This window comes from Canis lupus, chromosome 4 (genome assembly GCF_003254725.2).
Source record: "Canis lupus dingo isolate Sandy chromosome 4, ASM325472v2, whole genome shotgun sequence".
NCBI lineage: Eukaryota > Metazoa > Chordata > Mammalia > Carnivora > Canidae > Canis > Canis lupus.
The window spans coordinates 7857282-7884627 of NC_064246.1; the positions used below are offsets into that span (position 1 = coordinate 7857282).

The 27346-nt window shown below is 41.3% G+C and overlaps 1 protein-coding gene across 7 annotated transcripts in view; it reads right to left on the minus strand.

Annotated features, from left to right (window-relative positions):
- The window catches only part of DISC1 (DISC1 scaffold protein), a 351152-nt gene that overhangs the window by 269121 nt on the left and 54685 nt on the right, over positions 1-27346 (minus strand). For all 7 annotated transcript variants that reach the window (XR_007410095.1, XR_007410097.1, XR_007410096.1 and 4 more), the window contains exon 3: positions 22877-22946. Coding sequence is in view for 4 of the 7 variants with exons in the window: in XM_049108923.1 (XP_048964880.1) it covers positions 22877-22946 (70 nt within the window). In the remaining 3 variants the exon portion in view is untranslated. The remainder of the gene's footprint in view (positions 1-22876; positions 22947-27346) is intronic.

Sequence of the window (27346 nt, forward strand, 5' to 3'; positions counted from 1 at the left end):
GACAGGTGACTTCTTGCCCAGACATTGACCCGCAATTAGTACATACTGTCACCAAGGGGTAATGGTTGCTTAATTATGGTCCAAAGGGCCCCAAGAGTTGAATTCCTATGACTGACATTAATCGTAGCATAGTTTTCCATTCACTTTTGGGTGGGTTTTTTTTTCCCTACAAAAACGTAACTGTTCAAACACAGATGTTGAACAATTGTGTTTTTTCATGCCATGATAGAGGATGGGAACATTAGAGAGACAGGCCTTAGGGTAGGCAGAAATGCCCAATTGATTTTTCTCCAGTCCATGGCCAGCATCCAAACAACTGCATCTTGAAAGAAAAAGAGAGGGAGAACAAGAAAGAGAAGCAAGATGCCACCCCTATCTTAAATGAGCATATTCTCCACCTGAATCCTTTTTCTTTTCATTATGTCTAAAGACATATTAGCTAGCTCCATGTTGCTATCTAATTTTTTTTGTTTTATTTAAATTTAGGGAGTTTCATTAGTAGGAGTTCAGGATATTGAAGTTTCCATGGAGGATCCAAAGCAATTGGTTCCGACTGCCAAGAAGAAAATTAATACCTCTAAGTGGAATGGACACAGTATAACATCCCTGACTGGGACTAATAGTGTTTGAAACACATGGCTGGCTGTTCATGCTGGAAATCCACCCTCACATGAGCTCATCAGAAGCACTTGCTCCAATGGGGATAACAGGAAGGATTTGTTTCAGAGCTCAGCATGCTGGACAATCCTGTCCTCACTGTTTAGGACCTGATTAGAAGCAAATGCCATCATCCTTCTAGGCTGTGCACTTCTTAGCGTACTGTGGTTTGGGACACCCAAAAGTCAAGCTTCCATCCAAAATATGAAAAAGAGGCCAAGATTTGGAAGGATTCTTTCTTCCTCTCAGTATGCTTTCAGAGTTTCTGAAGTATCATTTTTAAGTCTAATGGCAATAATTGTTCAAGTACTTGGTTTTTCTTTGTTGCTTTTATTGTGCTTTAATCCTTTTTAAGACACAGTCTTGCTGAGTACTAACCACCAGTAAAAGCCAAGACGCACTAATACTTGGGATGGTTCTTCCTTCCAGCTCCCCTAAGGATCCCTGGGACCCCCCTCAGAACACAGTTTGAAAATCAGTCTGCCAGAATTCTGAAAAATTACATAGATTCAAAACTGTTGAGGAGCTGTAAATACTGCCAGCCTTAAGCTGCCAACTTTCCATTGCACTCCCAAGTTTGTATGACGTAAGTGAAATTTTCATTGTATAAGATCTTCAAGAAAAATAAAAGATTTGTATCTTTATCCACTATTTTGATAGGGACAGACTCCAATTTCAAAGATGCGAGTGAATCTCTGCTTCCATAGATATGCATAAAATATTAATCTCAGTGAGAATTACTCAGAACATGAGACCAGACCTTCAGCTGTGGTATTGAGGGATTTATGAGATTTCCAACTTTCCAAAGCTTTTCTATTCTTTTGGTATATTTCCTTCTAATTTTTTCCTATTTTTTTTCTTTTTCTTTGTTCATGTATAGCATGGAAAAGCCTAAAAAGCGGAAAGCATTATCCATAGCTCCCCATACTCCCTAGCCAGTATGTTGGCAGAGTTCTTTCAATCAGAACACTTTTTCTATTTATTTCCTTTGTTTCTCATGAGCCCAGCAACAGGAATAGGGCAGATGTTATTGTACCCATTTAGCAGATGAAGACAGGCTCTATCAACTCATAGCAGATCGGCTTTGGGAAAAGTTCCAGAATGGCATGCCCATTTTCTACTTGTAATTATTCATGATAAGAACTAACAGTTTCCATCTACTTCAAATAAAAATGGAATCCTTCCTCTGACTTCTTACAGAGGAGAGAAAAATTACCTGTGATTATCGATGTACTTAGTATCAGAACCAAAGCTACAACCCAGGTCAACTGATCCTCAGCATCAATTTTCTCCACAGAACCTGCAAGGCTGAAACAGCAACACATTTTTTCCCTGCTTCCCCAACACCACTTCTGCCCCCATGACTACCTAGGAGAAGGAGCAAACTTGCAAAATTCACATTTTAGCCCTTGTGGACAAAAACCTCAAGGGAAAATACCCATAGCAGAAAAACTAAAGGGAAGTAGTAAAGTTTATGGAAAGGCAATAATGAAGCAATAGGAGAAAGATGTGCAGAAAGCATCCTGTGATGTTTTGGCCAAGAAGAGAGAAAGGGAGCTAACAAAGTCAGAAAAGTCGAAAGAATATAGTCTGGCCCGTGCAGAGTAATCAAGTCCATGGCAATAAAAATTCATTATGAACAAATCTCATTTAAAAACAAACTCCCAGAGGAACTAATTACACTAAATGTTCTGGCAGTGACTTAGGTAGTACTCATTTCTAAGCCACCCTGGGGGATGTGAAAGTCACCACGTTCTATAGCAAACGGGGGCTGCTAGAGTGCCTATCTCCTGCCAAACAATAAGCTTCTGTCAGGTTAGTGTTCTATCAAGCCTGTCAATTGTAACTTATTTTGTGTTAGGAGACAAGCTGGCACATTGTATAAAGGTCAAGTGGAAAACTGTCCCTTCTGCTACATCACTGTCATCAACTGATAAAGGTCATTCCACCCAATACATCACCATGACGGAAAATAACTTTGTTTGTCTACTGTGAAATATTAAAAAGTCCCTTTGCTGTGGGCTTTCTGGTTTCTCTCTGCTCTCAAAAGGTATTCAACTAGGCACTCCAAGGTATTCCAGCTGCTGCTCTGACAATAACTTTTTTATAAACAAATATGAACAGAAAAACACAAAGACAGCAAGTCTAAACTACTATATAGACTGATCATATTTAAATACTGGTGATTGTAATTGTTGCAATCACATCCAGCATTATATATAACCCAAATGTTCAGCATAAACCATCTCATTAAATCTCAAAACAAATCTGATATCCCATTTTATAGGTGGGAAAATTTGAAGCTTGGAAAGATTACATGATTTGTCTAAGCTTATACAGCTAGTAAATAGCAGAAGCTAACTTTGTTGTCAGGCTTTCAATTATGTTGACCTGAACGGCACTAATACTTTATGACTCTATTAGTTAGTAGAGTTACCGACTATTAAGAACAAGATAACAATGACAATCATCATTGGTAGATAAGATGTATTTAGAACATTCTTTTGTTCATTCAACAACCATTTCTTAAGAGTTGCCTTTGACCAGGCACCATGTGAGGCCCGAGATTTTTTTTAAAAAGTTAAAATTAGACAAGGTCTTATTCTCTCCCCGAGACAGCTTACAGTTCAACCAAGAGGACATCCAATAGCTATATTAGAACATAATATGGACAGGGCTAGGGAACATGCAAAAAAGCCAAAAGAAAGGACACTGAAACCAAGACATGGATGATCTCATAGGACCTAAGAAGGAAAAGGGGGGAGTGAGTGCAGGGAAAGGTGTAAACTGATCAAGAACAGATTTCCTGCCTTCAGGAACCACTGGAGCACTAGGGAGAAAGCTACTGGCAGGAAAATAGTGGCAAGAAAAGAAATTAGTAAGCTAGGCAAGGGCCAGAGTGAGACAGGGTTACTGCAGGCTTCATTTACCAATTACCCTAAAGATGTCCATCACAGAGAGGTGAAATGGGAATGGGAACCTACAAGCATCTGAGAAAGAAGACTGGTTACAAGGTGAAGGATAGATCGGAGCAGGGCAAGAATGGAAGCAGGGACCCTGTAAGAGACAAGTGTGTTGGTCCAGGCAAAAACCAGTTAAGATCTAAGGTAGGAAGGAAGAGATACTGTGGGGATGAAATCGAAAAGATATAGTGGCTTAAAGTCCAGGGGGAGGGGAATGTCCAGCACAACTCCCAATTTTTCTTCCTTGGTGCCATTCATGGCAGAAGGAACTACAGCAAGAGGAGCTGGGCTGTGCCAGAGATCAAGAATTTCTAGAGGAAAGGATGGATCTTAGGTTTTACACAATAGTTTTGGGGGGCGGGTAAAGTGATGTCACAAATACAAGTCCTTTTCCCTTATTAATGGAAAGATCCAGCTTTAAGGAAACAAAGGTACCTGAAAACCATTCTCAGGCTAGAATGAGCAGGCAAACAAAGTATGGAGGTCACAGAACTGTGGGACGAATGTGTTCACAGAACATAGAATGTGCTTTACTCTACAAGACCACTCAGTCCCCACACTGAAACCGTGCACTGCCACTTTGTCCCACTTGGTCTTGTCTTTCCTTGTTGAAACAAGACCCAAAGGCCAATGTACAATCTCACACTAATGGCTCATGGAGGCAGAGGGAGCAGAGAGAGCTGGTTTAAAACTGTATCAAGGATCCTGGTCGTGATCCCCCAGCCCCCACCACCAAAGTAGAGGTGAACAATCACCCCTAGAGCTTTCTACTCAGAACCCATGGGGATGCTCTTTGGTTCTGCAGGTGTCTTCCTGCCCCCCAACTGAAGATTTTGGTAAACAAAGATTTTTTGTTTCCAAGTCTTATAGAAAACTTACTCAAATTTCCAAATATAACTTTTTTAAAAAGTGGGTCACGATTCATCTCTAAAAGACAGGGCCTCTAGAGCAGCTGATATATTCGTGCCATGCTTTCAGCCCTTGCTGATTTGGAAGCAAGAACAGCAGTCAAAGAGAGCAGCAAAAGACACACCGCAGAGCTTGTTAAACCTGGAGGGAACAGCCACTCAAGGTTCTCTTCTGGTGTGACTCTCTGTCATCCAGAATGTGATGGGAGTATATTTGCTGTCAGTTTCTTATTAGACAGGATGCAAGATTTAATTAAGTGCCTGGTCAGTTCATAAAACCTGGTTAACTGTCCAACGATACATCACTAGTGCAAGGGGCCCCAGGTAGGGGCCAGGGCACCATATCATTGCCATTATGCAGAGGAAATGAACGCCTTGTTTGTAAATGACTGTTTTAATTGGATGGATTAATAACTGTCTGGAAACTGACACTTAACCCTCTCTGCCCATGAAGTTACAGGTCACAGAGCAGCAGAGACCCACACAAAAATGACCAGAGCACAGAATCTATCTCTCTTCAATTCTTCTTCACTTTTGTTCTTAGCCCCCCATTTGTCTCAATGTCCTCTTCTTCCATTTTTTCCCACCCACCCTCAAAACCAGGATACCTAATTTCCTCAAAGCTCAAGCAGAGTTTCAGTCTTGTTTTCTCAATGTCATCCAATGTCATACAACAGAGAATGAGGCAAAGAACAAGATTCAAGGTCATGATATTTACTGCCGAGAAGAAAAATAGTTTGCCACAGGAAGATGTGAAGAGTAGTCAAGCCTTAAATGCCTCATTATAATTTGCATGTTTTAATATGTATTGCTTTACCTCATTTCCGAATTTTTTGCAGCTGGAAAGAAATCAGGCTATGTGCAAATAAGCTACTTATTGCCAAATAGAAAGTAAGAAGCCAAATCATTCTATCTTATTTCTTTCCGTGGTACTGATGCTAACTACTGGCAGAGATTGTACAGAAGAAGCCATACTTCACACTGTGTTTTCAAGCCTGTGCACCAAACTCCTCACATACACTATTATCACATTTAACCTTCCACCCACACAGCGGGTAGGTATTCTTGTTCCTAGTTTATACAGGAGCAAACTGGTGTTCATGGACAGATTACAGCATAAAAGGCCCCCACCACACTGACACAGAGTCCCCTTGCCCAGTCCTGGGACTCTCCACTCTTTCTGCTGAGCTGACCTCACCCAGAGGTACAGAAGGGGTTATTATTAAACATTTCACAGCTCGTTGTATGTAAACTCTGCCTCAACTAAAAACATACAGAAAATTAAAACTAAATATGTAAATAAGCACTGGTTAAATCTGTTATAGCTTGCGAAGGTATTTTTAAGTACTGACTATCCCAGGTTGAATAAATTATTACTAATTGTCACTTTGCGTAAAAATAGAAGGGTTAATCCTGCCAGTTGAATTCATCAATCACTCAATTCAGTGACAAGACATGGGCCAATCAGCCCCATAATAACCAACTGATAGATTGAGCTTTTTCTCAATCTAACACACAAAGCCCCTCTAGATGCTGCCACAGAGACAAATCAAAGGTTACTTTGCTCCCCAGGGAAGATTAGGACAAGTGTCTGGGAAAATCTCTAAATAAGAGGCAAATTCAAATATGTGAGAGCAGGTTTTGGAAAGGACTGTATTAATTCACCACGGCTTCCCATCGTCCAGCAGAGTGCTAGGAAACAGCAGGCATTCGATAAATGTTTCCTGACTAAATGAATAAACTCTGTACAGAGTGTTTCCGTGTTAATCTTCTTGTATATTTTTAACATCCCTCATTTTGAAATTCATATGTTGTTCTCAACCATTCTTTTTTTTTTTTTTTTTTTTTTTTTTTGTTCTCAACCATTCTTAATTACTTCCTGTGTTTCATGAAGCAGTAAGTGAACTACGCTACTATTTTTATCTGCTCACCACCAGTTCCCTCACCTCCTCATAGCAGACATACCCACCGCGTCAGAGAGACAGACAGGTAAACACACTTGGCTCATCACGCTACCTCACCCCTTCTGCTACAGCAGCTGATCCCAGGAGTTTCCACCTGCCCCAACTTCAATATGAAAGTTTTCATACTGGAGCCACGGAGGGCAGACCCTTTTCTTCTCAAGTCACGGTGCTGTTAGTATAAAAGTCTTGAATTACCATGTGGAATAGTTGTGGTATGATCATTTTTAAATGTGCCTCCATCAAAAAGTGGCCTAATTCTCTGCTTGAAAATGGGCTAACTTTGGTGACTTGCTTCAAGTAAACAGAATCTGGTGGAATTAACACTACATAATTTTTTAAATGAAGTCATAAAAGACAATAGATTTTCTTCTGCCTCCCGTCCTACCTCTCTCCACTGCTCCCCCCAACTACATTCTCCATCATGCTGTAAGGAAGCCAAGAAGCCCCATGGAAAGGCCACAAATGGGCATTGCAGCTACAACCCCAGCTGACAGGCAGCATCAACTGCCTGATACAAGAACAGGCGTGCAGATGATCACAGGCCTCTCCAATTCTGTGAGCGGCCCCAGCTAAGGCCATATGGAGCAGAGAAGAGCTATCTCTGCTGAGATTTCCCCCAATTTTAGATTTTTTAAGCACAATACATGTTGTCATTTTAATAAGCCTCTAAGATTGGGGGGGGGGGGGTTCATTTGTTATGCAGCGATAACAGGAACAGATTTTAGTGCCATAGTAGGGTTCTCCCATAGCAAAGCCCAAAACATGTGGCCACAGATTTGGGAATGGGCAGTACATGGAAGGTGGAAGGGCCCTAAAGACACGGGAGAAGCACAGCTGACCTTAAGGAGGCTGCTGGGAAGGACTTAAAGGAGAAAGAGGAAAATGTTATCAGAAACTGGAACAAAGGACAAAAGTTCGAAAACACTGTCACCCAAAGTGACATGATACAGAGTGTACCTATTGAGGTGGGTGGTCTGGCTAAGGAAATTCCCAGGCAGCAGGTGAATCCCCTGGCTTCTCCTTACTAGCCACAGGACAATGTAAGAAGAGAGAAAGAAGCTAAGGAAATGCATTTGAAGCCAGGACTTGCTGGGCTTGAAATCAACACTGTTCCTTATCTCCAGTGTCTTCAGATGACAAATAGTGCTAAGGTTAAGAAATGGCTTCTAGACAAAGATCAAACCCAGAGTGCTGCCTGGAAAATATGGTCAAAGATGAAGCCAAAGACATAAACTATAACACCCTTTCTTAGATCTCCGGAAGATCACAGACACTTTCAAACAGTCAAACAGCCCTGTAAGAATCTTAGGAGCATTGTTCCCCTCCCCCCCGCCCACCCCACCCTTCCCCACCCCCCACATCTCACCCCCTGTGAGCCTTATAGGGAGCCTGAAAAAGAGGCTATTCTTGAAGAGATCCATCCATGGGCATAGATTTGTCTGATGGAGTAGATTATACATTGATTCATATGAAACCCAAAACATTTTTAAAAGAATTATGTATAAGGAGGTATGGTATGGTACCAAGGATGGTATAAGATGACAAAAAACATTTAGATTCCCAAACTTGTAGGGGTGGAAAGCAGGCTGAAAAACTACTTGGCTCCAAACTCAGGGTGCTGTTTATGGACAAGGAAGGATGACTCAGGATGTAGAATCAGGAGCCCATAGGTCAGAGCTGAGTGCCATGAAAAAATCGCTTCCAGGCAGTAGGGATAAACCCTAATCAAGGATTGACAACAGGAGCTCAGCTGCATTTCAAAATTGCCGTGGACCCATGGCTGCCTGTGCCTCCTATTTCTCCCCTTTTTGAACAAGTATCTGTAGCAGTGATCCTACACCTGTCCCACTACCATAGGTTGGGACTGTGGGGGTTGACAAGCTGTATCTTCAGTACACAAGTGTTCCAAGGAGCTGTGCTTGGAGACTGTCACCTGAGGAGTCTCACCTGCAGCAGCACCTGATTAGACATGCAGCTCCTGGACATCAAGCCTGAACCTGGTGCCATAATATGTGACACTGTTGAGGGGTTTTGAATGTAGGTGAGTATATTTTGCATGTGGAAAGAGTGTAAAAACACAAGAATAAAGGGCAGTCTGTTGTGGCTTCAAAAGATACCACAAATTCTTTAGCCACTCCTCCCATCAACAGATGGATGATTACTCTGACCTCAAGTATGGATCACATCACCCTTAGTGATTTCTAATGAGTAAATGCAGCAGTGGTAACGCTGCCTGACCCTCAAGTTCAGTCCACAATAGGTACTACTTCTTGCCCAGCTCTCTCTCAGGATATCATCACCATACTGCAAGGCAGCCACACAGCCATAGGCTACAGGTGTCCCGGCCCCAGTCCCAGCCAAGTACCAAGCATCAACCACCAGCCACAATGAGTGATTCACAATGCGGGTGATTCCAAGCCCCAGCCTTCAAGCTGCCCTGGTTGATGCCTGGGGTAGAGATAAGCTACACCCACTCAGCCCTCCCCAAAATGCAGACTCACAAGCAAAATAAATATTTTTGTTGTTTTTCTTAAACAGCTTTATCGAGTATAATTCACATGCCATACAATTCACCCATTTAAAAGATATAATTCAATGGGGTTGGGTACATTGTATTAATTTTTTAAATTATTATAAAATATGTATACTGCAAAATTTGCCATTTTAGCCATTTTTTAATAATTCAGTGGCATTAAGTACATTCACAATATTGTGCAATCACCACTTACCATTTCTAAAATAATATCATCTCAAACAGAAACTGTGCAACCATTGAGCAGTAACTTCCCATCCCCCTTATCCCAGTCCCTATTAACCTCTTTCTTTTTAAGATTTTATTTATTTATTCATGAGAGATACAGAGACACAGGTAGAGGGAGAAGTAGGCTCCCTGAGGGGAGTCTGATGTGGGACTCCATCCCAGGACCCAGAGATCACCACCTGAGCTGATGGCAGACACTCAACCACTGAGCCACCCAGGTGTCCTGTCCCATTAACCTATTATCTGTTTTGTTTCTGAATTTGCCTGTTCTAGGTATTTCATGTAAGTGGAATCATACAGTATTTGTCCTTTTGTGTCTGGGCTATTTAACTGAACACAATGTTTTTAAGATTCATCTATGCCATAGCATTTATCAGGATTTTATTCCTTCTCATGGCTGAATAATATTCCATTGTATGTATATGTCACAGTTTGTTTATCCCTTTATCTACTTATGGACATTTGGGTTTGCTGCAACTGCTTGGTTAATGCAAATGATGCTGCATGAACATTAGCATACAAATATCTGAATGAGTCCCTGCTTTCAATTTCTTTGGGAACATACTTAGGAGTAGAATTGCTTGGTCATGAGGTAATTCTATATTTAGTTTCTTTAGGAACTACCGAGCTGTTTTCCACAGCACCGCACCATTTTACATTCCTACACCAATGTATGAGAGCTCCACTTTCTCCACATCCTCACCAACGCTTGTCATTGTCCATTTTTTTGATAGCAGCCATCCTAGTGAGTGTAGTTTTGATTCACATCTATACCTCAGCATTGTTGATATTTGCATCTATAAGTGATATTGATCTGTAATTTTCATTCTTGTGAGTCTTCATCTGGCTTTGATATCAGGATAATGCTGGCCTCATAGAATTAATTAGGAAGCGTTTTCTACTATTCTCTTCTTCATAGCAGTTAGAAAAGAATTAATGTTAAATTCCCTGAAATGGTTCATAGAATTAACCAGTAAACCATCTGGCCCTGGACCTTTCTCTGCTAGGAGGTTTTTAATTACTAATTCCATCTCTTGACTAGTTCTTGAGTCAGTGTGGGTATTTTGTGCTTTACTAAAAATTGGGCCATTTCATCCAGGATAACCAATTTGCTGGCATAAAATTGTTCATAATATTCTTTCATATTCATTTTTATTTCATATGTTTGGCAGTAATGTTCTTGTTTTCATTTATAATTTTAGTTATTTCCATCTTTCTCCTTTTTTCTTCTCCAATTTTGTTGATATTTTCAAAGAACTAAATTTTTATTTTATTGATTCTCTCAACTGGTTTTCTATTTTCTATTTTATCTCTGCTTTAATCTTTATTTCCTCCTGTTAGCTTTGGGTTTAGTTTACTCTTTTTTCTGGTTCATCAGTGTCTAAGTTTAGGTTATTTTTCAGATATTTCTCCTTTTTAAAAAATACCTATAGGGGTACCTGGATGACTCAGCCAGTTAAGCGTCCAACTCTTGGGACGCCTGGGTGGCTCAGTGATTGCACATCTGTCTTCAGCTCAGGTTGTGATCCCAGGATCCTGGACTGAATTCTACATCAGGATCCTGGCAAGGAGTCTGCTTCTTCATCTGTCTATGTCTCTGCCTCTCTCTGTGTGTCTCTCATGAATGAATAAATAAATAAATATTTTACAAAAAAAAAAAGTATCCACTCTTGATTTCAGCTCAGGTCATGATCTCAGAATCATGAGATCAAGATTCTCTCTCTCCCTCTCCCTCTGACTCACTCCCCACTCTCTCTCCTCCCTAAAAATTTATTTATTTATTTATTTATTTATTTATTTATTTATTTATTAAAATAGGTATTTACAGCTATAAATTTTCCTCTGAGCACTGCCTTACTTGCCTCCCATAAATTCTGAGATGTTTAATTTTCCTTTTCATTAATCTGTAAATGTTTTCTAATTTCTTTTGAGATTGCTTTCTTACCCATTAGTTCTCTAAAAGTGTGCTGCTTAATTATTATGTATTTTGTACATTTTCCAGTTGGCCCTTGGTTTTCATTTCTAGCTTCATCACACTGTGGTTGGAGATAATACTTTGTATGATTATAATCTTTTAAATTTATTGAGATTTCTTTTGTGGCCTAACGTGATCTACTTTGGAGAATGTTCCATGTACACTTGAGAAAAAAATGTATTTTGTTGTTGATGGGGTGTTCTATATATGTCTGTCAGGTCTAGTAGGTTTATAGTGTTAGTCAAGCCTCTATATCCTTATTGATTATCTGTCTAAATGTTCTTGCATTATTAAAGTGGTATATTGAAGGCTCCAACTATAACAAAGAATTATTTCTCCCTTCTATTTTGTCAATACTTATTTCATATATTTTGGAGCTCTGTTGTTCTGTTGTTTGGTGCATAGATGTTTAAAATTATTGCATCTTCTTGATGTTGATGCTTTTATCAATATATAATGCCTCTTTTGTCTCATAACAGTTTTTTACTTAAAGTCTATTTTGTCTAACAATGTAGATCCCCAGATCTCTTTTGGTTACTATTTGCATGGAATATCTTTTTCCATTCCTTCACCTCAATCTATTTTCCTTTGGGTCTAAAATAAGTCTCTTGAAGATAGTATACAGTTGGATCGTTTTTTTTTTTAATCCATTCTACCAGTCTCTCTCTTTTGATTATAAAGTTTAATCAACTTAGATTTAAAGTAATTCCTGATAAAGACTTAGTTCTGCCATTTTGTTATTCATTTTCTGTATGTCTTTCTTTTGTTCACCTCATTGCCTCCATTACTGTCTTCTTTTGTGTTTAATCAATTTTTTTGTATTGAACTGTTTTGATTTCTTTTGTGTAGATTTTATTGGCACATCCTTTGTGGTTGCCATGGGACTACATTTGTAATTTTAAAGTAAAGACAGTCTAATTTGAATTGATACAAATTTAACTTCAATAGACTATAAAAACTATGCCCCTATACAGCTCCTTTGTTATTGCTGTCACAAATTACATCTTTTTACCATGTACACTCAGGAACATGGATTTATAATTCATAAATTATAAATTTTATGCATTTGTCTTTTCAATCATATAGAAAACAAAAAGTGGAGGTAGAAGCCAAAAATAGAACAATACAGGCTTTTATGTTTGCCCATCTATTTACCATTACTGAATTATTTATTTCCTCACATGGCTTCAAGTTATTCTCTAATGTCCTTTCATTTCTACCTAAAGGACACTCATTAGCATTTCTCGCAGAGCAGGTCTAGTGATAATGAACCCCTTTAGCTTTTGTTACCTGGAAATTTCTTACTATTTCCCTCATTTTTTGAAGGACAGTTTTGCTGGGTATAGAATTCTTGATCAACAATTTTTTTCTTTCCACATTAAATATATCTTTCTTGTGCCTTCTGGTCTTCATGATTTTTTATAAGAAAATAGCTGTCAATCTTATTGAAGATCCCTTGTATGTGAGGAATTGCTTCTCTCTTGCCACTTTCAAGAGTCTCTTGTCTTTGACTTTTGACAATTTGATTATGTGTTTCCCTGTGGGTCTCATTGAGTTAGCCTTACTTGTAGTTTATTGAGCTCTTGAATTTGTAGATTCATGTATATCACCAAATTTAGGATGTGTTCAGCCATTATTTCTTCAAATATTCTCCTGTCATTCTCTCTTCTCCTTCTGGAACTCCTATAAGTATATGATGGTCTGCTTGATAATGTTCCAGTAGCCTCTGAGGCTATCTTCAATTTTCTTCATTCTTTTCTCTTTCTCCTCTTCAGACTAAATTATTTCATTTGTCATATCTTAAATTTGCTGATTGTTTTTCTGCACACTCAGATCTACTATTGAGCCCTTCTAGTGAATATTTTGTTTCAGTTACACTTTTCAGCTCCAGAATTTGATTACTTGTTAGAACTTCTTTCTTTATTAATATTCTCATTTTGTTCATATGTTGTTTTTCTGATTTCCTTTAGTTCTACATCCATGTTTCCTTTAACTCTTTGGATGTCATTAAGACAGTTGTTCTAAAGTCTTTAATAAATCTGATATTTGAGTTTCTTCAGGGATGATTTCTGTCCATTTATCTTTGCTTGTTCAATGGGCCATGTGTTTCTATTTCTTTGTATGTCTTGTGATACTTTGTTGAAAACTGGTCATTTAAATATTATAATGTGGTAACTCTGGAAATCAGATTCTCCAAATCCCCCAGTTTGCTGGCTTTGTTGCTGTTTTTGCTGTTGTTTTTACCATTGTTGAAGGCTACAGTAGTCCATCTGTTTAGGTAATTTTCCAAACTATTTTTGCAAAAACTATATTCCTTGAAGAGTCTTATAACTTGTGTTCAGCCAGTGTTTAGACAAAGAGTTCCTCAAATGCTGGGAGAAAAAGAAAAAAACAGAAAAGAAAGCACAGGGGGGAATAGCACAGAATAAACACACAGAAAAACACCAAAAATGAACAAATTTATCTCCCAGTCTTTGTACTGCTGGGGCACACCAGCCTCCTTAGGATCAGCCTGAGGTGAAAGTTTAGTCTTCTTCTTTTTTCTAAGTATGTATCTTTCTCTGAACAAACAAGTGGTTTTCTAAATTTCTATATATATACAAGTGCTTTTGAATATCCCAAAGGTCTCCCCCAGCTATTGCTCCTGGGCAGGAGACAGCCTGCTGTATCTCTCAATCAGTAACTTTTGTCCAGCTGTTTTCAGTTCGTTAGTCCACCTTGCAGTGTTTTCAAGCAATGCTTGCCATTTTTCTAGCCTCCACCCTGAGTTACCCAAAAGAAAGACAAGCACTTGATGTCAGTCCTTTAGGTAACCCAAAACAGGTTAGAATAGACTTATGTAATAATAAGAGTAAAATCTGCTCTGTTCCCCCTGGAATCAGAGACCAGAGTCCCACACCAGGAATGTGAGCTGTCATCTCCAAGGTCACTGCCATCCTGGGGAGGAGTAGGACAAGGGCAAGCAGAAATGCCACAAAGTCCTCCCACTATTTTCAAGTTGCCTTTTTCTTGGTTCAAGGTTTGCTTGGTTACACTAAACTTTAGGCTATTTTTCAGAGTTCAAAAATGCTGGTTCTGACGGTTTATATTTCTCTTTTGATATTTCTGTGAGGGAATGAATGCTTGGAGTCACTTACTCTACTATTTTCCTGATGTCATTCCCTGACATTGCTTTAACTACTAAATTTTGTGGTTGTTTGTATATTAGTTTCCTATGGCTACTGTAGCAAATAACCACAAATTTTGTGATTTAAAAGAACAGAAATTCATTCTTTCACAGTTTTGGAGGCCATAAACCTGAAATCAGTTTTACTGGGCTGAAACCAAGTGTTATCAGGGCTGTACTCCTTCCAGAGGCTCTCAGGAAGAATCCATTCCTTGCCTCTTCTGATTCCAGTTGGCTGCCAGCATTCCAAGTCTTTTGGCCACATTACCCCAATCTCTGCTTCTGCGGTCATATCACTTCCTCTTCTTCTGTTGGTCCAGTCTCCTTCTGCCTCTCTCTTAAGAACATATGTGATGGCATTTAGGGCTTACCCCAATAATCCAGTTAATTTCATCTCAAGACTCTCTATTTAATCATACCTGCAAAACACTTTTCCAAATAAGGTAACATCTACAAATTCTAGGAATTAGGATGTTAATATCTTCGGGGGGCTATTTTTCAGCCTAGCACATGCAGCAATAGGTAAGTGCAACAAGTGGTTTGAGAGAATAAGTCAAACTGCAGACAAAGTGAGAATCCTGGGTCCCCTGACCCCATTCACCTCAGCACTGTCACACCAAACTATGAATCCTCTTTTCCTCTTCTTCCTGTTTAAATTGGGTCTCTTCTTCTTGAAAGTACAGAGCACACACACACACACACATACACACACACATGCATACACACAAACACACACACACACTATTTTAATGTTAACTGAAATTTCACACATTTATGTTATTTTCATTCTATCCCAAATAAGCTAACATTCCCTAAGAAAAAAACTAATATCCTTTACACATTTTTTTGGTCCACCACGGCATGGTAAACCTGGCAAAGAGGCAATAACATGCTGTTCATGTGAAAAGGTACTGTGATATACTGATCCAAAAGCCATTCTCTGTTCTTCACTAGCTTCAGGGTTTTACACAAAACAAGATACGAGTAATAGCCAGGTTACTTTGTGGACAGGAAAGGAATAATTAGCTCATTCATGTCACAGAAGTCTGCCTTTTTTTTTAACTTTTCTATCAAATATCTGCATTTGACAGTAGACTAGTGAAACCAAATTATTCAAACTTTTGCAGAAACACCTGGATATGTTTAGTATTTAGCTCTGCCCTGAGTACATTAGGCTCTTGTTATGGGCTGAATTATGTTCCCTCAAAATTCCTATGTTAAAGTACCCTAAGTACCACATAAAATGACTATATTTGGAGATAGACTCTTTAAAAAGTTATAAAATTAACATGAAATCATTGGGTAGGCCCTAATCCTAAATGACTGGTGTCCTTCTAAAAAGAGGGAATTAGAGCACAGACACACTGAGGGAGGATCCCATGAGGACACAGGGAGAAGACGGTCATCTACAGGACAAAGAGAGAGGCCTCAAAAGGAGCCAACCCACCAACACCTGCTTTGACTTCCAGCCTACAGAACTATGAGGAAATAAATTTTCATTTTTCAAGCCACCAGTCTGCAGTGCTTTGTGATAATAGCCTGAGTGACTAACACCGTGCATCTCCCTTTAAGGGTAAATCTACCATCTGTACCAAAAGCAGGGACATTTTGGACCTGAAATGATTGTGGGAAGATTCAGTCATGCTGAGGTTTTTGTTCCTGATCACAGACACACCCCTTCCAGTTCTCAATCTGTAGAAAGAGGGGAAGCAATCCTTGAAAACACTTGCTAAATAAAGTAAAATTGCTGACATTTCTAAAGTTCTAAGTGCTCTCACAGAAAAACTATCCCAGCTAGCCAGCCTCAATATAAGTCACTGCTTTGTCCTGTCTGGCTACCTGCAGGGCAGCTGAGTTCCTCAGGCCCAGATGGAATATCTCCCCAGGTGAACTTACTCTCCTGGGCTCCCAGCTTGCCTCTCAGCCACTCAGGGAAGGTGGCAGGAACATAGAAAACTCTGTGGGATATGCTTCAAAATCAGTCTTGTTAGTGCAAGAGGAACTTCTGCCCAACCTCCTGCTCCCATCCACCAGACTCTACAGCTTGAGAAACTTGTGTCACTTGTAGAGTTTCCTAGAGAGTAAGATGCTGTGTCCACTATTTTCACAACCACCTGCTACCACTCATTAAAAACATGCTACAGTTCAGCCAGCAGGAAAGTGTGTCCAAGTTTCAACTAAGTGCTTAATAACGGGAAGGAGATGGAGGGGGAAAAAGATTTTTTTTGTTTGTCTTGATGTTTTGTGTTCAGCAGCATGTCTAGCCTTGATGGTCAGATTTCATAGTGAATAATGTGCTGTACTCCATGCAATCCCTACAGGACTGACGACTTCCTCAGAGCCAGGGAAGGCAAGGGAGAGGTCCATCAATGTGGGGAACAGATGGTAAGGTGGCCATCAAGAGAAGACATTTTCTCCTCTGTGCTTCCACCTCCAAAGTTCTGAAGGTCTAATAAATTCCAAACCTTAACACCCCAACAGAGGAGGTAGCTGAGTGTACACCCAGCTGGAACACCAAGGAAAAAAGGCATCACGCTGAAATCACATTCTGTGCTACAAATGAAAGGGAAGTTTACCATATGCAGATAAACCTTCTGGGTCTGTGCATAAAGCTCACATCTGAAGTAGGTGTCACACGATGTACTACACTCCTAGCACTCATGAAAAATGCCAACACACAAACTGCAAATATGAACAATGACCTGAAAGCCAGCATTGGCTGAGATATTGGACCTTAACTTATACAAACATAAACTCTCCTATAAACAGGAAAAGAAGCTAAGACAATAAACTAAGTGAAGTAAATGGTGTTTGTCTGCATTCTCTTTTTACAATGTTTGTTTTCACAAATAGCTCATCTCTCAATTTTTAAGTTTTTACCTAAAATAAGAGGAAGCAGACACACAAGGTTTTGCTTTTGTGAGAATAATATTGAAGGTTAAAATTGAAATAATACATATGCGAACGTCCTAATACCCTAAGGTTTTAGATAAAATCATAGAAAATCCTCCTGATGCATCCCAAGTGGAGCCCTCCTCCACTTCTTCCCTAATCGTCATGGAAAGAAGAGTTTCCAGAATCCAGAAACTTTCTAGGTTTGGTCGCCACAACACCTCCAAAACTCGGTTTTCCACATTGGGATACAAAATGCTCGTAGACCCAGCAAGGACAGGAGGCAAAGATATGGGTGGCCTGAGGACACAGCTGGTCCCCTCTGAGCAGTGTCTGTGGCCTCACCAGAGAAACAGGGGCAGTATCAATTCCTCCCACAGTGATCCTGGGATGTAATAACTACATATGGGAAAGTGCCCAACATGGAACAGATGTGCAACAGCTCTACATTAACATACATATCACATGTAAAAAAACGTATAGACAATGCATACAAAATGCCATTTACTTTATTTGGTTGCATTGTCTTAGCTTCTTTTTCCTGGTACTTACTGCAAGCACTCCTCAGAACCTAGAGGGAGAACCTGGTAGATAGCAGGCCACTGCGATGATATTTCTAAACCTTGCATGCGGGGAGGAAGAGAAGTGCATGAGCACAGGTATTGCAGACAGAAACTGCACCCCCGTCCACCTCTGTACTCAGTGCAGCTCTTTTCTCTGTAAACATCTTAAGTGCCAGTCATGTCTCTCTGAGCAGACGCCAAATGCAGTCTACTCTTTCAGTAGGAACACAAAGCAATACAGGCTGCCAAAAATAGCATTTCTCTTCTACGGACCCCAAAATGGCACCCACTCCCATTTTGAAAGAGCTCTATCACATCCAGGGCTATGAGTAGAGGAAGCAGAGCTTCTGTTTCTAAGCATGAGACTCCAGGAAGCCACTCAGACACCAAATCCTAAAGGAGATAGAGAATGGGGTCCTCCCTGAAAAACAGGGCTGTCAACTTGGATGATTTATACACCATCACCAAAGAGCAAAGAGCAACTGTAAATAGACCGATCTTGCTTAAAGAAAAAATGAAGATTATGGCAATTTAGGAAACAGCTGGTCACTCTCTAGAGTGGTTTTATGTTTGACCTCTACTGTCATCATTCCTCTTTCCAATGCCTCACGTCATACTTGTGTTTTGTCATAATGGATATTGGTGAAGACAAAGGATAGAGGAACCAATTCAGTGCTGACCACTCTTTACACTAAGAAAGAAATCCTAAGCAAGCAGGGTAAAGCCAGCTGTGCTATATATCACAGTGATGTGAGTCCCTGAAATGATGAATTCCTGAAATTTTTCTCCTTCTTCCCCACAACCTCATTCCATTTGCTTCAGGAGTGAGCAGCAGATATGGTCACAGGCAGGGGAACGTTCCAGGCCAGATGTCAGTGCAGAAGCAGCTGAAACAGAAACCACATTGGACATCCTTGCCCACGCTCTCCTTTTCTCCCTCTCAGCCGGTCACAGACCCTGCCCTCCATCTCCCATCTCGGGACAGCACTTTCTCCTTCTGCAGGACTCTGAGGTCCCACACTTGCCCTTCAGCTGACCACAGACATGAGACAAGCACTAACGTGATGAAATCAGTAAGGCGTTTTGAGCCTCTGCAGAGAAACTCTTAAGCAAGTACCAAATGGTGTTATTCTTTTCCTGCCCAAGCTCTCCCAGCTTTATGCAAGAATATAAGGAATTATTAACTTTACTTCCTAGGCAAGGGAGAGGTGTAATTAGAGCCCTGGGGTTTTCCCACAAGGCAGTAGTGAGTAAATCTGCCAGCACTTTGAGGAGATAAAACATGGAACTTTCTATTCTGTGCCAATTGCTCCTTTGTCTGGAACAGAAAGTCATTTTTTATGAGTGAAACTAAAAAGAAAGAGAGAAAAGTAACAAAACCAAGGGAGAGCCCTCCAGATTCTCGTGGCAAACCTTGTGGACTCCAGCAGTCCCTGGGGGGCTCCCCTGAGAAAGAGCACAGCCCCACCACTGCTGCTAACACTGAAGCAGAAGTGAGTCCACTCAAAGACTGTGAAGGCTGAGTATACAGCAAAATCACAATCCTTGAAACATTTACTAGTAACCCTAGCTAAACCAAGTGAGAAAGGAAATCTTACTCAAATCGTATTTCAACAAATCTCATTACAATAAACTCTCCACCTCAATATCAACCAAACTTCCCGAATGACTTGGCCATTAGTTTACAAGAATGTATGGATCACTTACTGCATGCCAGTCCATGCACTGGGCCCTGTGGTGATCCATTTCAGACCATAGCCAACTTCACATCCCATTTCAAGACAACCACACTGTGGGACAGTGGCTTTTACACCTCTCTGTGTTCTCTAATGTGCCCTTCCAGACGCATCCTCCTTTCCCTCCAAGGCCCACCTAGGTTACCACCCCCTCCAGAGAGCTTTGATCCTCACCCTCATCCTTACCTCTAGCAGAAGTAGTTTCTCCTCCTTTGGAACTTCCTTAGTTTATATTTTAAGGGACGTGTTATGTGTAACTTTACTATCATTATTGTGTACTGTGCTACCTCCCCTCTCCCTGGTCAGAAACTCCCTGAGATGAAAATCCTAAGGACAGTGCTCAATGTGTCCTTTTTTTTTTAAGATTTTATTTATTTATTCATGATAGGCAGAGAGAGAGAGAGGCAGAGACACAGGCAGAGGGAGAAGCAGGCTCCATGAAGGGATCCCGACGTGGGACTCGATCCCAGGACCCCAGGATCATGCCCTGGGCCAAAGGCAGGCGCTAAACCACTGAGCCACCCAGGGATCCCCTCAATGTGTCATTTAAAATGGCCTTGCATCAGCGTGCCTTGGTGGCTCAGTCAGTTAAGTGTCTGATTCTTGATTTCAGCTCAGGTCACGATCTCAGATTGTGAGATCGAGCCCCACGTCAGGCTTTGGGCTCAGCGTGGAGTCTGCTTGGGATTCTCTCTCTCCATCTCCCTCTGCCCTTCCTCTCATTCGCACTGAACTAACAAATAGATAAATAAAATCTTTTTTAAAAAGAAATAAATAAAATGGACCATGTCTCCCTTGTATCCCACCAGCATGCCAAGTACAATTCTCTGGACAGCTGCAAGAGTGCCCTTTGGGAGCTTGTTGGAAATGGAGAGTCTCCACTCCAGCCCAGACCTACTTGGTCAGAATGTCCATTTAACACATTCCACAGATGATTCCTATATACAGTAAAGTTTGAGAAGCACTGTAATATACAATAGATGCTCAATAGATATTTTTTTTTAAATGAGACAAATTCTACACAAATATCTCCCCTTCATGTACCTCATCCCGGGGACTACAGATGAGCTAAGTAATCCCATCCTGAGGGGGCAAGAGTGCTTGATCCTTGTGCTCACTCCAGCTGGCCATCCGTGGCCCCTGTGCATTCAGCAGCAAGTAACTTCCTTGTTCATCACAAAACTCTGACGTACTGCCCACGTACTATGGGCCAGGCCCTCTGCACATTTCATAAGAGCATTCACATCTCAACACACTGAACCAGGTTTGCAGATTTGGGAGTTTAAACAGAAGGGGGTCAGTATGTGATTCTGTGTGTTAAGTGCTTCCCAGGGTGCTTGTCCCGTCCACAGACTCCTGATGCGTCAAGAGGGACACAGCCCCTGATGGCTTCCTGCTCCTGCCCCCAGGACTCAGCTGGCTGCTATGCAACAAGGCTGGTCCTCCGCGGAGTAAAGCCCTGCGCCAGTGTTTTCTCACATACCAGCATGCCTCCTGACCACTAGAAGGCTTGTAAAACAGACTGCTGGGCCTGCCCCCAAGCTTCTCATTCAGGAGACATTCTCATTCTCGACATAGAAACAGGACAAAGAAATTCAGACAGAACGCTAAATAAAGGTGTCTTTATTCCTTTGGCTTCCCTGATGTGGCGTTATCTTATCCAATCTTGTTCTCTTGTGTGTTTTGGAGATATATGGAAAAAAGACTAAAGAAGTGAGCCTTTGTTTAATGAAGCCCACTACAAAAACCAAGTCCAGAAAGTTCCCCAGGCCTTGATCAGAAAAAGAGGGCCTGTTTTTCCACCTATGTCTTCAGTTTTGTGTGTTAGGGCGAGAGCTGTGTGCTAAAGGCCCATGCCAAAGAAAATTAATTTGGCCAGCAGTGGAGAGCCTCAAACCTAGGCTCAATTGTCCCTCACAGACAAAAGTTAGTGAGTGCCCCTTCTGCAGGCATTGCTCCTTTGCTCTCTGCCTACAGCTGTGCCCATTCACAAGGTGCACTCTGCCTCAGACTCGCCTCCTCTCTCACACATCTCAGTCTCCGCCCAGTGCTGTCATGAAATCAAGACAGCCTGTAGAAAGAGTGGGAGAGTTTAGAGTTCCACCTCCATTCCCAGATTCCTCTCCTTCCTCCCACCCCATCACACTCTAACTCCACCTCACCTCAATGGTAAATGTAATAACACTACACCAGCTCTGGGTGTTTCTAGAATAGGATTTGCAACCTCCTTTTGGAAATCACTCATCCCACTCTGTGGCATCCCGGTGCCAATGGTCTGTGACATATTTATTGGAAATAAGAAATATAGGTCAGTAATGTTGAAGACCCAAGCCTCCAGGCGAACCAGCTTCCAGAAGAATCCTTAAGTCTACATTCTATTTCCAGACCTATTCTGAGTGTGCTAAATCTGGTTATCACCAAGATGATCTATCATGTTCATAAATGTCTAGGGGAACCTGGAAGTTATTTTAAGCCTTCTCTCTTCCCCACATCCAGCAGAAATGGGTATAAAATGTGGCAATCAGCATCCAAAGTCTTAAAGACTCTTCCCAGGCCAACCATACTGGAAATCCTTCGTTTGACCCAGTCTACCCCATGTCCATTCAGCTGCCACATCAGTCCTTGTCTGCTTCTGCTCCAGCTCCTACTACAATGTCTCGTTTTAACTATTGTTGGTTTGTTTTTTTCTATCTAATCAATTCCTCTATCTTCTGGTCTCATGTTGTGAATTCTCTTTTCTAGCTTGGATGTTTGGGGATATCACATGAAAATTTGGTACATTTGACCCCTTTGGCGCAGCCTGACATTTCTCAAACCCATTTCATTTCCTATCTCTGGTCCTGGAAAGTATGAAGTCAAAAAGTTCCATGAGAGCTCATATTTATAGGCATCACAAGGTCAGATACTGTGTCCACCTTACTTTCCTATTCCTGCCACATTGCCTAACACATAATAGGTATACAACAAATATTTTTCAATGAATAATAAATTATAGATCTATCACATGTTAGGCAGGCAGATGATGAGTTAATAGCTTTCATTGTCCAAATACCCCAAGTATTTCAGGGTAATCAACAAATTTATAATTCAAAGGATTAATGCTCATAAAGTCCTTTTATATCCACAAAATAATAGTGCTATAAAACAATCAATTGTTACTGAGTGGAGGTGATCAGAGAAAAGACTACACAATTCATTTGGGGGGTAGAAAATAGGTATAAATGAGGGTAGAAGAGAAATGGGACATTCCAGGGAAAAGAAGAAATAATCAATAAACAAAACAAAACTCACCTTTATCATAATCATCATCTTCAATTGCTTTTTCTTGAAGTTTCTGAAGCTTTAATCTTAGGGATTTTACCTATGTTGGTTTGAAGGGGAAAGAAAATGAAAGCCAAATTAGAATAGCATTCAAGCAAACTTATTTTTTTAAAGCTAAAAACATTTAGAAATGATTTTAAAACTGAAGTTCTTTATTCTCCTTTAAAAAAAGAACCACAAATGTACATTTTTCCAATGCCAGATGCATTAGTTTCTCAAAAAAAAAGAAAAAGTTATATAAAGAGAAAGTGTAATTTGAGCATAAAATCCACAAAAAGAGTTAGAAAGTTATTTTAAACAAAAACATCACATTGTACCCTTATCTGCATGAAAAAAAATGCATAATGAAAAGGAACACAAACTTCCTGACCTGACCAAATGGTCTCTGTTCTCAAAATCACATTAAAATGATGAAGATAAACACACCAAGACTGGAAGGGAAGCCAAGAGAAGAAGAAAGTGAACTCTAACTCGGCAGGCTGCCCTGCTGGCTGACTGAGACTGACAAGAAGGACTTCACAAAATCCTTCCAGAAAAGAGCATCACCTTATTTAACCCACATATAGACGCAGTGATCCCATCGCTTGTCGGAGGGTTACCAACACATTCATTTTTAATTGTTTTTCTTCTTGACAGGAGGCCCGGGATTTTCTGAAGATAATTCTAGGCCTATCAGTGAAAGGATTTGGGTTTACTTCCCGAAACACACCTTCCTCCATGCTTTGCCTGGCTACATCTACATTTCCTTCAATATCCAGTTGAGGTATCACCCCCTCCAGTCTGTGCAAAATGTCCTTCCTGGGTACTGTCTCTGTGATGTGTGCCTGTTCCTATTCATGTAAGCCATTCAACAAATATTTACGGAGTGTCTCCTAGGTGTTAGGCACCATCTGAAGTGTTGAGGATACAGCACAAGATTCTTAGCCATCTCTGGACATAGATTCTTGAGCAGGAAGATAAAAATTAACATAATAAGTACATTTTCTGGAGTCTTAGAAAAAGATTAGTGTTCAGAAAGAAGAAAAACCATAGAACCCAGTAAGGGGCATCAGGAATGTTGGTAGATGCTGGGACTGCAGCTTTAAATAAGATCTCTCTGACATTTAACCAAAGATTTGAAAGTTTTAAGAGGGGAAGCCCTGCGACTCCTGGAGAAAGCATTTCAAAAAGAAAAACCAGCTCAAAGGCTCTGGGCAGAGGTGTTGCTAATGTTGCCAAGTAAAAGCAGGAGGCCACTGGGTCTGGGGTGGATTGATTAAGGGGGGATTATACATGATGAGGTCAGAGAAGTGATAAGGAATGCATCATGAAGATACACGAAGACCTTTGAAAAGTGTTTATGTTACTCTGAGGGTGATGGGGGGCAGTCGGAATCCATCGCCTGAATGATTTCTGAACAGCTCCATTCCAACTCCTGCGGGCAAGGGCAGAAGTCAGATGATAGGGGAGGCCATGGAAATCCCCCAGGATGGAGGTGATGGTAGCCTGAATGATACTGGGCACAGTGAAGATGGTGAGAAGGGATCTGATCCTGGGCACATTCCGAAAGTATCTGAAGATAGAACCAACAGGATTTGCTCATAGATCCCATGTGGGGGGTGAGAAAGTCAAAATGATTCTGAGTTTTTGATTTGAGCCACTGGATGAATGGAATTGTAAGAAATTATCATAGTAATTAGAACACCATGTTACAGCTATTGTTTTGTGTCATTTCATTTGTGCGCTCCGTTCCCAATTGAGCATCTTTAAGGGAAGAACTCTCTTCTACTCATGCAGAAAAAGGCAGGGCTCACCCATACTCAGTTCTCCACTGCTCTGGGCACACAGAAGGATGTGTACCCTCCCTGCCTTGCAGTGGGTAATGGGGTGCGGGTGCAAGTCTTGGAGGTCCCTGCTGCACTGAGCATTTAATTGCTCTTGTAGGATCCCTTACTGTTTTCCTCTTTGTCCACTTGACTGAGGGACCATATGTTCAGGTGGTGCAGGCAGGGTTCCTGAGTGACCCCCTGAAGCAGATCCCCCAGCTACCTCTGTGGAACTCGAAGCAAAAAACACAACTTTGCCCTGTGAAGGCTCTAATGCCATGTCACTGTCTGCTACGAACCTATTCTAATACAATTTCCAAAGTTGGGCACAAGTAGTACCTAAATACTTTCTGAATGAATGAATGTTTACATTAACCCCTTGAGTTGGTCCATGTTACAACTGAAAACTATACCAGTAATGTAGTCGTACATATTAGGGATGGAAGAAAATCTGTATGAGTGGCTCAACTGCCACATAAAGCATACTATTACCAGCACCGCTCCCAAGAGGGGGTATTATTAAACAGTTACTAAAGCTTAAGCAGAAGAATTACAGAAGAGAAAGTCATGGAAAATTTCACATATTAGCCAGCATCCACCTCATCTTCTCCCCCTCACCCAATTAGCCCTGCAGGTCCCTGAGCTGATGCCCTGAGAGATGTCTCAATACCCATCTTTGCTGGAAGCAGGGCCACTGATGGTCACGTCTTATCCAATGACACAACCATGCGAGGCAGGCAATTTCCCTTCTTTTCCTGCAGCTTCCACAAGCGGAGGCAGGGCTAACTTGCAAGGTTCTCTCCGCCTGCCTCCTCTGCGCACCCAGCTAGCATTTCCTCTCATCACAATTTTCTCAGCCCCGCACAAGCCCTGGTAACGTCCCTGGGTGACTATTTCCAAACAGTATAAGCTATACATTCTCACTTGTCATTCATGGTAGTTGTGTTCTGTAAAGTCATCAGAAATGCCCAGTTAGCAAACACTAAACCGCCGCTTCCCGGGGAAACCAGCCTTCAGAGAGCCTCTGATCACGTTTTTGTCAGCTGATCAATGCCTAACCTTGTTTTATGTGTGCTTCAGTTTAAAGATGCCTTCTTTAACATATATTGCTGGTTCATTAACAGAACTTATGGCCACAGTACTACAGCTCACGCCGGAACAGAGCTTATCCAACACACGTTTCCTCCCTGGGGCACCTGGCAGCCTGGGAGCACCTGGGAGCACCAGGCAACCTGACAGCCCTGTGCCAGTGGGCCACTGTAAACAGTGAAATTCCAAAGAAAGCACTAAGTAGACCACCCAAAGGACACTTGTATACAGGAAGAGAGCTGAAACAAGACGGCAGCATCGCCTTGTTCAGCCTCAGCTGGGAAGTGCACGTCAGGCAACCCAAACTTTCAGCCCCTCTGCACACTTCCACAAATGACCAGGAAAGCAGCACAAGCACTGACTCTGGAGTTACCGTTAAACTGTAGAAAGTAAGCAAATTCACAAATTCAGATGGAATCCACAAATACTGAGGATCGGCTATATTTTAAAAGGAGCTAAAACTCAAATTCCTGAGATTTGCTTTTTCACTTAAAGAGAAGGGAGAAGGAGTTAAGGAATTAGAATATAATATCTAAAAGGCCCCAGAACACTAGAATCACAGTCTTTTTTTTTTTAAGATTTTATTTATGTATTCATGAGAAACACAGAGAGAGGCAGAGACCCAGGCAGAGGGAGAAAAGAAGCAGGCTCCATGCAGGGAGCCCAGTGTGGGACTCGATCCTGATCTCCAGGATCAGGCCCTGGGCTGAAGGCGGTGCTAAACCGCTGAGCCACCCGGGCTGCCCGAATCCCAGTCTTTTCAAAGGACATCTCCCAAATCCGTAATGCCTCTCCAGTAACCTGAATGAGCAATCTGGAGCCTCTGCACAAACATGATAGGAAAGAAGCCACCCCTCCGGCCCCCGCAAAAGGCCTCCCTCATTCTAGACAACTCCAGCTGTTAGGAGCCTCTTCTTCCTATTGAAACAAAATCTACCTCCCTATAAATCCTATGCCCTGGACAGAGTTCTTTCCATCACTGCTACCACACAGGATAAAGCTAATTCCTCCTCCACACATTTCAAATAATTGAAAACCGCATCATGTTCTTTGCCATCCAGGTATTAGTTTACCACAAACAAAGGTACTTAAATTATGGATAAACTGTGTCCAGATCCCATTACTTGAGACAGGATATGAGTTTAATGTGCACTACGAGGAAAAGGGTGAATTTGATTTTTTTGACCCAAATCCTCTTCTTCTGAGCTATTCCTTTAATGATAACAGTGACCAACAATCTGGGTACTTGCTCAGTGCCAGACCTTGTCTGAAGAATCCACAAGTGTGAGCACATTTCACCCTCATCAGAATCTAATGAGGGGGGTACTATGGTTTATGTCCACCTTCTAACAAGAGAGGCACAGAACAATTAAGCAAATTACCTACAGGCACACAGCTGGGAGAAGAAAATGCCAGGCTAGCACCCAGGCAGTCCCAGTAATGTGCCCCGCTGCAGGGAGTCTTGGGATCACAAGCAGTAACACATGCCCCAGCAGGTGCCCAGAGACAGCAGGGCTGATTCATCCCCCAGAATCCCACAGGTGCA